This window comes from Pelobates fuscus, chromosome 11, assembly GCF_036172605.1.
Source record: "Pelobates fuscus isolate aPelFus1 chromosome 11, aPelFus1.pri, whole genome shotgun sequence".
Lineage (NCBI taxonomy): Eukaryota > Metazoa > Chordata > Amphibia > Anura > Pelobatidae > Pelobates > Pelobates fuscus.
Window position 1 is genome coordinate 105543921 of NC_086327.1, and position 12799 is coordinate 105556719.

General features: G+C 38.3%; 1 protein-coding gene across 1 annotated transcript in view; it reads right to left on the reverse strand.

Moving 5' to 3' along the window:
• ACAP3 (ArfGAP with coiled-coil, ankyrin repeat and PH domains 3) overlaps positions 1-12799 on the reverse strand; it is a 167164-nt gene that overhangs the window by 43899 nt on the left and 110466 nt on the right. The window contains exons 6-10 of the mRNA XM_063436445.1: positions 8634-8817; positions 7999-8043; positions 4338-4433; positions 2004-2078; positions 992-1003 (exon numbers count right to left, since the gene is read on the reverse strand). Coding sequence (XP_063292515.1) covers positions 992-1003; positions 2004-2078; positions 4338-4433; positions 7999-8043; positions 8634-8817 — 412 coding nt within the window. The remainder of the gene's footprint in view (positions 1-991; positions 1004-2003; positions 2079-4337; positions 4434-7998; positions 8044-8633; positions 8818-12799) is intronic.

Below are 12799 nucleotides of genomic sequence, written 5' to 3' on the forward strand. Positions count from 1 at the left end.
AAGCTTTCCTTAATATGTCAAGGTAGTTGGACTGAAACGTTGGTTATATGCAAAGGCACGTCTGCTTAAAATAAATCTGCACGCTTATATTTTTTTTAAGCCTTTTTTGCATGTTGGAGTAATAATTTTTAATTTTAAGTTCTCTTTTCTAACTCTGTATCTGCACACTATGCTGGCGCGACGCATTATGGGGCTGGTAAATATTTTGTTTCCAGGGCTGCTTTTCATTCCCAGTCCGGCCCTGCTTGCAGGGTTAACTCCACCTCTAGTGGCTGTCTAATAGACAGCCACTAGAGGGCACTTCCTGAATTATAGCACAGAAAACCTGTGCTAGAGCGTCGCTGGACGTCCTCACGCTGTGTGAGGAGCTCCAGCGTCGCTCAATTCCCCATAGGAAAGCATTGAAAAGCATTTTCAATGCTTTCCTATGGAGAGCTCTAATGTGCATTAGGTCTCCCCGGCCATTGGGCGGGATTAGTCTCCCCTTTCACCCCTTCAGCAACCGGGGATTGGGAGGTGGGAGGCAGAGGGGACCTGCAGTGCCATGAAAACGGATTGTTTTCCTGGCACTGTAGAGTCCCTTTAATGCTATATACGGTCAGGTTTGCTTTTTAGGAAAAATATAGCATTTTGCATGTCAACAATGAGAATTAGCAGAACCACGAGGTGGGATTCCTTCCTGTGCTGAAATATTTTAGGGGACAACGTGCCAACAGTATTTATTAACATCTCCCCATATTCCTAGAATAGATCATTGATTTCAACCAGTGTAATATGAATGAACTATATATAAACCCAGGAATCCATTCTTTTTCCATAATACATGCTCTGTGATTATATTACATGATTTACATGCATTACAGGGTTTCACATTTTGATTGGGATTGAAATAATGGGAATATCAAGTAATATTGGCTTATATTTACAAATAACGCACACAAAGAGAAATACATTTATATATTACTATGTCATGGAGATACAATGAACCTACCTGGAGAAGAGTCTGGCCAATTAACGTGTAAGCAAGGTTATAAGGAAAAAAGAAGAACAGAAACATATAATTAGTGTCTATTACAGTACAGATAATTTGTTGTAGCAGCTAAAATAGCCAGGAGATTGCGTCACATTATAACTCATTTGTATCAGAATGCTGTTCTTGATGACTCAAGTAATGAACTGAACACATGGGGAATAAAATGTGGAACCAGGCTAAAAGTAAATAATCAGTCATATTTGTAAATGCAGGGGTATGTAAGCTTCGGCACTCTGTATGTTGTGGACTACAGCATTATCGCTGTAAGAGTGTTATTGGAGATGGTCCACAGCATCTGGAGTGCCGAAGGTTGCTTATCCCAAAATGTAGTTAAAGGGAAACTATAGTACCAGGAAAACAAAGTCGTTTTCCTAGCACTATAGCTCCCTCTAGTGCAAAAGGTGTAAAAAATCCTCCTGTCACTTACTTAATTCCAGCGCTGATGACCCACGGTGCTGGTTCAGGTTCCGCCTCCAAACCTCCCCTGCCCGGGGGGGGTGGGGGGAAGGTACTACTGCATTTACACTGCAATTGCCGTGCTCGTATTAGGACTCCCCCCCCACCCCCCACCCCCCTCCTCCCCCATAAGGAAGCATTATACAATGCTTTCCTATGTTGTTTCATGGGACGCTGGATGTCCTCATGCATAGCGTGAGGACGTCCACGGTCAGTTAGGTAACCATCCACTAGAGTTAGAGTTAACCCTGGCAGGTGATCACTGCAGTTTATTAAAAATTGGCCTCGTGGGACCTGGGACACTGCACCCAGACCACTTCAATGAGCTGAAGTGGCCTACAGGGTCCTTTAAACAGAAAACATGGGATAAACCACCATTTGTAATGTATTATATAGATAAACATGTAAACACCGAAGACATAGGTTTTGGGTTTTTTTGAGTAGAGGAATAAAGAAAAAAGAAGAAAAATTAAAAAACACAAATACATTAGGTGTTTATTTTTTTAGGACTTACCCTTTGCTGAATTGTTGCATGTTTGTGCTCCATTTCTCGTTTTTCCACCGCAGAGTCAATTACCAACTGGTCCAACTGTGGAGACATAGAAGTAGTAGGTGTAATTTAACCAAACTTAGCTTTTATGTATCAACACCAAAACTTTCTGTTTAGAATAGCGTCTTCAGAATTCATCCTTCTGTCCTACCAACAGCCATGTTTCAATGCACTTGGTTACACTTTGCCGTTATTATAATCCAATCCTTTTAGAACTGCCAGCCATTTTTGGTTGGAGTAACCCTTTAAGGATATCTCGGACAGCATCAAGGAAAAGTAAAGTGGGTGCTATTTTTACAGTTGGGCTGTTACGTGGCCTCCTCTACTATGGTCAAAAAAAAAAATGTGTATTTTCGACAAACCGCTGAAACTCCATGCTAAGATTCCGTTATGCTAGTAAGTGTATTAAAACTTAAGTAGGCCTTACAGTGTGCAGCTATGGATAAAAGAACTGGGCATTGCTTTAATGCAAGGGGTGTCCAAAAGGTATATCCACAGATGTTGTAGAACTACAACTCCCATGATGCTTTGCATGCCTTTAGAATACTATAGAATGACAAAGCATCATGGAAGTTGTAGTTTTAAAACACCTGGGGATCTACCTTTTCGGCACACCTGGTTTAATGGTGCTTTTATAGTTTGTTACAGAGAAAGACCAAGCTCTGTATTCAACAAAAATCACCAGCAAAGCCAATAAAACGTCAAATGTAGTTTAATAAATGGGCACTTTTACAAACTGCAACGTAATCTCAAAGCAAGTATTTTCTGTATTAGAAAAACATCATTTTGAAAATTGTGAGGTATACGATAAGAACAAGACACGGAGTATTTTCCACACCTCTGTAGAAAATGCCAGAGATTTATTCTTAGATTTTGAGAGAGCCACATTCCATGCAGATCGATATTTACTGATCAGTGAGCACTGAATTATGGCCATCCCATTACACACGGATCAATTGTAATTTATTGCTGGTGAATATACATTAAGCAAAAAAAAGTCAAATGACTAATAACATGTAAAAGAGAACTTAGAGAACATCAATAGTGCCATGTCAGGTTAGTAGATTGCAAAGTACTTATAAAATATTACATTTTTGCATATTATTTTCTGCAGCATCAGCTTCAATAAAGTTCACCAGTTTGTTCAAAGCTTTGCGTTTTTAATCACACAACATTCCAGTCACTTCATGTTCTTTCACAATATACTGTATTTATTAAAACACTGGAGTTGTTATGGTCAAAGCTCTAAAATTTCAAAAGGCATATCCAGACGGCTCTAAGAGTAAGAGGTGCAATTTGGCATTTTTTTATTTTAATTTATTTTGTATAAATGAATATATTAAATTATACAAGTGTATTATATAGGTTTATTTTGAATGTGTATATACACACACACACACCCACACACACACCCACACACACACACACACACACTGATATATACTCTTAAAGGAATGCTCTGGGGTACCAACAAAATCTAAAGGCCAACTGTTCTTTTTACATCCTGCTTTTTAAACAAATAAATATACCTAATTTAAAAAAAAAAAAAAAAACATAGTGATGTATGGTTATTTCATTTAATGTAATAAACATTTAAATATTGAGAAGTGAAACATTGATGAAAGTGGTCCTTTAAGTCTGTTGATTTTGCTTTATAAAAAAAATAAAATAAAAAAAAATACATGTTTTTCTTCTTTTAGCAGCATAACTTCATCTTCTAACCCACATTTCCACTTTATACAAAACATCCTCCTGATTGGAAGGTAAGCCAAGAACATACTCAGAAAAACAGGTTGTGAAACGAGGCAGCATTGTAAAACACCTCCCACACTTTTTTTTAGTTAGTTGTCCTGGTGTTTTGCGGCGATATACTGGTGCTGGGTGTTTGATTAGTGATGCATGGGTATTGTAAAGTTCTTTAATACTTTGTGGTTCGGTATAGATGTTAGAAGCTAGAACAGACACAGACAGAGTATTTGGATAATAGATGGTTATTAGGTGACTTGGTGAGATGTGCCGGGTGTGACTGCGTGTTCACATATTACAATGTGATGAGAAATTACGGGGGAAAGTGGCAACAATTTGCCCACATACTACTGGATGAAGGGAATATACTATATTTGGCACTTTACATCCAGCCTCGTGGGGAATCAAAGGGTAGGACTTATATGATCAATGCTAAAAGTTATATAGCCACTTTGTAGATTTATATTCTATTACTCAAAGTAAAACATGGCAAAATGCAGAGCTGCTTGAACACAATAACATACATGTACAATGACGACGACAATGCCATACCTCTGACGCCAGTTTCTTCATGTAGGGATTAAGCTCATTTAAAAGGCTGTATCCTTGCTGGAAGAAGGTATACTGGGCGTGCATGAATGACAGCATCTGTAAGGAACACACAGTTAGAATTGCAGGACAGAATTATAATCTACAGTGAATTGTGCCCCTGATATACTTTTGTAGTCCCCATATAATCTGTCTGTCCTGCCTCTTCTTCCGTGATCAGTCACATGGCTCATACATAGACAGGAGATGGGGACTTGTGTGATTTTGGAACAAGTGCCGAAATGTTTTAGCAGGACTTTATTTGGTTTATTCATTAAACAGTGGAGTAACATTCCCGAATGTGAGAATTCAAAATTTAAGAAAAAAAAAAAAAAAAAAGCTAAAATGGAAAATTTCTCTAAGTCAACTATGCTTCTAGTTTGGCTACTTAGGCCTAACATGTGAAATTCACTCTGAATTCTCTCTTTAGTTAAAAGCCCTGTAAGGAATGAATTGAAAACCAAATTAGAAAATCGATTAAAAAACTAACTGGTTTGGAAACAATTATAGAACGCTGATAGTTACAGCTAAGTTACTTCAGCCAATATTTAGAAATCTGGCTTTCAATGCACCAAAATTGACCAGTTAGCAAATAAACCTATAAGTGCTTAATGAAAACTGTTAAACTCAATATGGTATGCTGGTTAAAGGTGATGGGGTTACCAATGCCTCGCTAGGTCACACGATTATAGAGAGGCAGTTTCAGAACATTTAGTGTCAGTGTGGCATTAGTCACTTGGAATTAACCAGAGACAGGCATCTGCTGCAGCAAGGTACAATCAAAACACAAATGTGAATTAATTATCCGCTACCTGCACTAGAACAGATTCTAGTTAAAAAAAAAAAGTTAAAATATTAATTATGCTACTGTGTTCCATGTACGCTCCTCTGAGCCCAGTACTAATTAAATAACTTTTCATCCTTGATAGAGCTATTTTAACCACCCTAAAAGAATACTGTACAGAGTGCAAACCATTTCCAAAGAAAAATGCTTAATTATTCATAGTCAAGGTAATTTGACTGAAATAGCATAGTACTATAACAGACAGCTGCTTGTCTATAAGAAATTTTTTTTAAAAAATCAATGTTTTATGGGAGCCAGGCATGTCTCCAGCATGCACTAGTGTTGTTAATCCTAGTTGAAGCTGTGGGACTCCAATTCTCATAATCCTTGATAGCCAAAGTGTATATATAAATGTGTGCTATAGGATAATAAGCTTCAGTGGGTAGTAAGTAGTATAATGAACTGATTTAATATTATTATTTGGCATTTATATAATACCAGCATATTCTGCAGTGCTGTTCAATAAAGGGAGTACAGACACATAATAAACACATACTAATACAGAAGAAACAGAAAGCTGAGCCCACAAGCTGTAAAGAATTATAAAAACATAGAATGTGACGGCACATAAGAACCATTCGGCCCATCTAAACTGCCCAATTTTCTAAGTACTCTCATTAGGTCCCTAGCCTTATCTTATAGTTAGGATAGCCTTATGCCTATCCCACGCATGCTTAAACTCCTTCACTGTGTTAACCGCTACCCCTTCAGCTGGAAGGCTATTCAATGCATCTACAACCCTCTCAGTAAAGTCATACTTCCTCATATTTTTAAACCTTTGTCCCTCTAATGTAAGACTATGTCCTCTTGTTGTGGTAGTTTTTCTTTATTTAAATCTAGTCTCCTCCTTTCCTGTGTTGATTCCCTTTATGTATTTAAATGTTTCTATCATATTCCCCCTGTCTCTTCTTTCCTCCAAGCTATACATGTTAAGATCCTTTAACCTTTCCTGGTAAGTTTCATCCTGCAATCCATGAACCAGTTTAGTAGCCCTTCTCTGAACTCTCTCTAAAATATCAATATCCTTCTGAAGATACGGTCTCCAGTACTGCGTACAATACTCCAAGTGAGGTCTCACCAGTGTTCTCTACAATGGCATGAACACTTCCCTCTTTCTACTGCTAATACCTCTCCCTATACAACCAAGCATTCTGCTAGCATTTCCTTCTGCTCTATTACATTGTCTGCCTACCTTTAAGTCATCAGAAATAATCACCCCTAAATCCCTTTCCTCAGATGTTGAGGTTAGGACTCTATCAAATATTCTGTACTCTGCCCTTGGGTTTTTACGTCCAAGATGCATTATCTTGCACTTATCCACATTAAATGTCAGTTGCCACACACCATTTCTAGTTTACCTAAATCATTTGCCATTTGGCTCCTCCCTCCTGGAACATAAATCCTGTTACATATCTTAGCATTATCAGCAAAAAGACATATCTTACCATCAAGACCTTCTGAAATATCACTAATAAAAATATTAAAGAGAATGGGTCGAACCCCACTGGTGACAAGCCCATGCTTCAAATATACTACATTGACTACAACCCTCTGTTGCCTGTCATTCAGACACTGCCTTACCCATTCAACAATATTGTAATCCAATTATGTATTTTCCTTGTTTCTCTTGATGTCAGAGTAGAGGTGAGGGTTACAGAATTAAGCGGAGAGAGGCCTGGTGCTACTCAGGTGAGACAAGCAAGCAGGATGCATCACCCAAAGTGCTTAAAGTGTTTATCTGGCAGAAAATGACCATTAGCATCAATAGGCAATAATATGCCAGCTTAGCCTTATTAGTGCATCACTTACACATTAATTATAGTAGGAAGTTTGTTCGAAAAAGAATTAATGCACAGAGGAAAGACCTCATATGCCTGCTTATGGAACCCATCTATAGACAGCAAGGCATCTATTCAGACCGACAATGTTTGTTAATCTGAATAAATGTGCAAACAGCCATGGTGTCTGTCTATATTGCTATTCATCACAGTAACTATATAAAAGTTGCTTTTTAAAATTTCCAAAGGAGATGCAAAGACAAAGGACATAGAATATACAGAATATATCAGACATGTGGTCCAATATGTAAAAGATAATTTGTAACAGAAATATGAAGCGAGGGCCAACAAGGAGGGGGGAGGGTGAAATTTCCCCCGACCTGCTAGCGCAAAGGAATTGTGGGCTGTGGGCCCCATAGCACCAATCTTATCAGATTAAAACCAGATTAAAACCAGCTGGAGGTGAGTTGGCTTATCTGTTGCCACAGTTCTACGGGAGTTGTGCATGGTCTTTGCTAGCCCAGCGCTGTGTGGGTTTGTTGCCCCCCCTCCCCTGTAACTTATTACGAGACCACGTGTACTTTTTCCCAAAACCTTCTATAGCCATCTTCACTTGATAATCTTTTCCCAACATATATGACCTAAACGGTTACTAATATGTTACTATTCATGATCAATCTTACAATAAAGATTGACTGCTGATGAAAAATATACGGTGCATCTCATTAAACAATAATATACTCTCTGCGTTAAAAGGTTTTCCCCTATACAGTGCAGGATTATTCACTGAGTGGCCCAGGGACTAGATGTAGCTCTCAGCTATTCACATTTTACCCCCATCCTTCGTGAAAACCCAGAACATTCTGCTATATTACATTATTGGCTGCATTTGATGCAGTCTCACATCCTCCGATTTGAAATGATTTATGGCCCTTGGCTAAGCACAGTAAGAGAATACGGATATGTCATGTTCGGAAGTCTCTTTTAATAAATAAATACTCACTGCATCCAGAATTTCAAATTTCTTTTTGGCTTGCAATACGTTGATCTGGAACAATAACAATAGAAAGATGATGTTTAATTTGTAAGAAAAAAAATAAATAATAATAATAATAAAAAAAAAAATAATAAATCAAAATTTATTTTACTGAGATTGTACTAAAATAACCTAAGCCTAAATAGGTTAAGTCACTAAACTGAGAAATGGTTAGAACCTTAAAGGCACACTACACTCAAAATCCAGAGAGTCCATTCGCTCTCCTCAGCATATTATTATTATTAGAAGACGACTATTTTAATGGCAGTAGGGACAAATAAGATGTCCTGCACGGGACTTATTGTAACTCCCAATCAAACCTCTGCCAATCTCCTAACCTTATTTTTAAGAAATCAGAGAATATAAATTATAAAGGATGCTGAAAAGTGTGTTGGAAAAATACTCCCAATTGGGGGTTACGGTCTCCTAGTTTATTTTTTTAATTTTTTAATTTAGGAGCACAGGCAGACATATACAGCAATTTATCACAGGTCTATGTTCCTAGTTTACTTTTACGTCTCCAGAACCCCTTGTCGAACTGTATAGTTTGGTCATGTCCCTGCCACCAGTGAAGTCTGTATAGTGTATACAGATCTGCTCACCTGTAATACGTAGTCCAATGCCAAGTGCCGGAAGCACTTCCGTGTAATGGTCAAGGTGCCAGTGGCTTCCTCCACTTCGTGTGGTTTGTGGCGCGGGGCCTGTGCGTTTTTCACCAGTGCAATGTCCAGGTCTTCTCTTACTTTGTCAAACTGCTTCTTGGACTCTTTGAACTTTCGCACATCTCTGAAATTGTCACAGTGTAATAAGGTCATTTTCTTTTTATATACTTTTCCTTTTATACAAAAGGAAAACATGACAATGTCTAAACAACATAGCCCCACCGTGAAGCAAAAGCACAGGGATCCTCTAACTCAGGCCCACCAGATGTTACTCAACTACAACTCCCATGATTCTCTGTCTCTTTTATTCAAATAATCATGGAAATTTTAGTTTAGCAACATCTGGAGGGCCTTAATTTGGAGAACCTGGCCTATTCAGGATATTACCTACTTGTGAGGTTTGATATGAAAAAATAGAATCGGTAGAAATAAACGAGAAAATACAGGTTTTGCTAGTCTAATAGCATCTATGTCAATTCTGGCTTAGAATGGTAGCAATTAAAGGTCAACAAAATGTTAGTTACCAGTGATTTCTTGTATCTCACTATGGATAAGAAGGAAAGCTTTTGTCTGTCGCCAATCCAGAGACATGACCAATTTGGGCCAGTGTGTCACCAGCCCTCGTGTTATCCCCAGATGTATCCCATTTATGGGGATTCTAGAGAGGTTAGTGGGGGTTTATAGGGTTTATTTTTGCATTATTAATGGAACCTTGAGGTGTGACAAATGTAAATTGGTGTAAAGTCCTACTGCAAAACGATCTTTATCGATGTCCGCTGAATATCAGTGGTACCAAGGCTTATAATTTGAAGTCTACACCACCAGCCAGGCACTGAAAGCTACTTGACAGTGCAAGTCTGAAGAGTCTATTGAACACTTACCAGAATTTCTACTAGCCACGGCTAAATTTTCACTCACTAATAGCTAGAAGTGAGTGGAAAATGTGAGCACCGAGTGGTATTGGAAAGGACCACAGTGAACCAACACTCTCTATAAGCATGTTTAAGATATAATTTAGCAGTTAAGTTACAAATAAATGGGGGGTGCTTAAATATGATATGCTGGTGTAAAAACATGTAGGAATTGGTTGCAGGTCATTCTAGGAGCCCGCACTGAAATGTTTGTAAAATATGCAAAGAATGCGGGGTAAAGAATCCGGGAGTTTTTTCTAGCTTTGACAAAATAAAAAATAAAACAAAAACAATTGAACAATTAAAAAATAATATCCACACATAAATAAAATTCCTATACAGAGATGATATAAAATATCCGTTTGTCCTTTGGATATACATAAGTGATTAACCACTTAAGTACCAGTGATAAGCGAAGACATTTGCACTACACTTGGTGTTATGGGGTTAAATAAAAATAACACAAAGCAACCTCAATACTGGTTTCTGAGATCGGTTTGGCTACTCACTTTTAATAAAGAGATAACAAGAATGCCTGATCTACAAGACACTAAGGAAGAAACATCAGATACATGGATTCTCCGGATACTATAAAATGCCCATTCCCCCTCCCCATATATGCAGTGTGCTTCTGACAGATTCTCACTTAATTACCCGTAACCATGGAAACTGTCTCCCTCCTGGCTGCCAGCAATGCTGCAGTTTCTGTGGCCTATATACATTGACTGCATTGGTGAATTACTGCCTTGGCAGCTGCTACGGGGGCCAGTACTGCCCGTGGCCCACCAGCCTCTTCCTTTGGCAACCTTACAAGAAGCAGAGGATGAGCCAAAAGCTCCAAGTACGTCCAAATCCCTAATGGACGTCAGGAAGTAGGTTATCCTCAGAATAAAGAAACATGAATGGTTTGAAATGCACCACGGCTTGTAAATGAACACAGCTTGTCTATTGGCTATTTAAGCATTGTGATAATCTATTATTTAAAAAGTGCCAGCATTGTCTGCATCAGCACACAACAAAACTGGGTTAAAGGTAAGCAGAGATACGGTAAAATAGAGCAATGGCATGAATATACTCAGTGGCACAGAAAGGGTACAGTACTGTGATTGCAATCCAAAAGGGAGGAATCTCCTAAATTAGCAACAAAAGAACCAACACATAATAGACTTCTTAATTCCTTTTCGGACAAATGCAAATTTGAGCAAATTTTTCAACATTTGTTTAAATTCGTCCAGATCGGACGTAAAGAATCACAATATGAATTAAACAAAGAACAAAACACAAGATGAGAAAATTAATTTATGCAATTCATTGCCGATTAAATTGGCCTTTCAATAAGGGGAGACATCCCTGGGCCCTCTCCTATACCAGTCACCCAATAAGCATAGGGGGCAAGGTGTTAAAGGGACCCTATAAGCACCATAACGACAATAGCCTATCGATTAATGGTTATTGTGCATAGAGTCTTTCGATGCAGACAATGTGTTTTTCTCGAATTATTTTCAGTTGGCAAAAGACTGATCCCTATGCACTTTTGTTTCAAGTCTATTTAATTATCCATACAAGTCTGTCGACATTGAACCGCAAGAATAGGTCGCAAGGTTTTAGCGAAGATGCCCCGCAGCCTATCATTCCCACTGCGCCATGCTTTACTTCGATTGAAGCATTAGGTGAATGTTTAGATTCATGAAGAATAGTGGAGAGAAGTAATAGGAGGTAGCATCCACGTCTTGAAGGCAGGAACACAATAAAGTTAAATATCTCTACTCCTAAATGCCCCATCGGGACAGGGGAGCTGACAGGGGAGCTGACAGGGGAGCTGCAGGAAAGGTAAGTTACAGCTCTCTGCCAGCCCCCTTCCTACACAGCCCATCCACTGGACCACCAGCCCCCCTCCCTAGCCATGTATCAAGCAGTGAGGGGGGATGAAAATAAACATTTAAATAATAATAAAATAAAAATAATAATATTAAAAAAATAATAATAATATTAAAATTATAATAATAAAAAAAAATAAAAAAAAAATGCCCACCCCCACCAAGGCTCTGCATCACATACACAAACACACTCTGCATCTCACACACACACACACACTGCATTATATACACACACACACTGCAAATAAACATTCAATTAATATAATTTTGGGGGGATAGAATTTTATTTAGAAATTTACCAGTAGCTGCTGCATTTCCCACCCTAGTCTTATACTCGAGTCAATACGTTTTCCCATTTTTTGGGGTAAAATTAGGGGTCTCGACTTATATTCGGGTCGACTTATACTAGAGTATATACGGTATTAGGAAAAAAACAAAACAAAACAAATTCCAATGATTTCTCTACAGAAGTTGCTATTAACATCTACGGGAATTTTTGTAAAAATATAATTTAAAAAGTTGTCTTTTTTTGGTTTGGTTTTTAACAGATTGAAATAATTTCTGATGCGGATTCAAATAAATGTAATCAAGGCTAGTGTTCTCAGTATCCTCAACTTATATATATCCCATGTCTTGGCTTTCTAGAACGCAAATGTGAATATTCCAGCACCTTATAAATAGAAGGATGTTTAAAGCCGGACATTAGCCTGAATGTAAGTAAATGCACCTATGCCCTCTGCTAGGTTTTATTCTTAAGGTGTGGTAGCTAATTTAAAAAGGTCACTTTTAACATCCGGAACAATTTGGTAGTCTAAAAGAATTTCAGATGAAAAGAAACTAAAGGGAAATTCAAAACTGATAAATAATACGCAACGTTATCTTATTACCTCACTTCCTATAGCAGCGATGGCTATACAAGTATACATGCAAAACAATAGGTGGAGCCGCTTAAACCTTGAATAATCTGTAAAACACAATGGTATACACAAAATAGCGTAGTATGTCTATTCTATAGTAAACAATATTTAAGGTAAATAGTAGTAGTTTCACTCACAAAGTTGGAGTCATACCATCATATGACTTTCTTAGTATGCTTCTTTGGACCATTCAGGGGTTGTCCAGACCCTTTTGTAGCCAGGATCCTGGTGTTTTCCTCTTTATGCTCCAGGGCTCGAGTCCTGCAGGAACGCATGGGAACGGCGTTCCTGCACTTTTTCCAAAGCAGGAACGCCGTTCCCAGTCCTGCAGGACCTGCCCGCTGCCCTGCTAACTGAACACAGGGACCATCACACGCGGCGTTCTTCTCCAGCTCTAACTC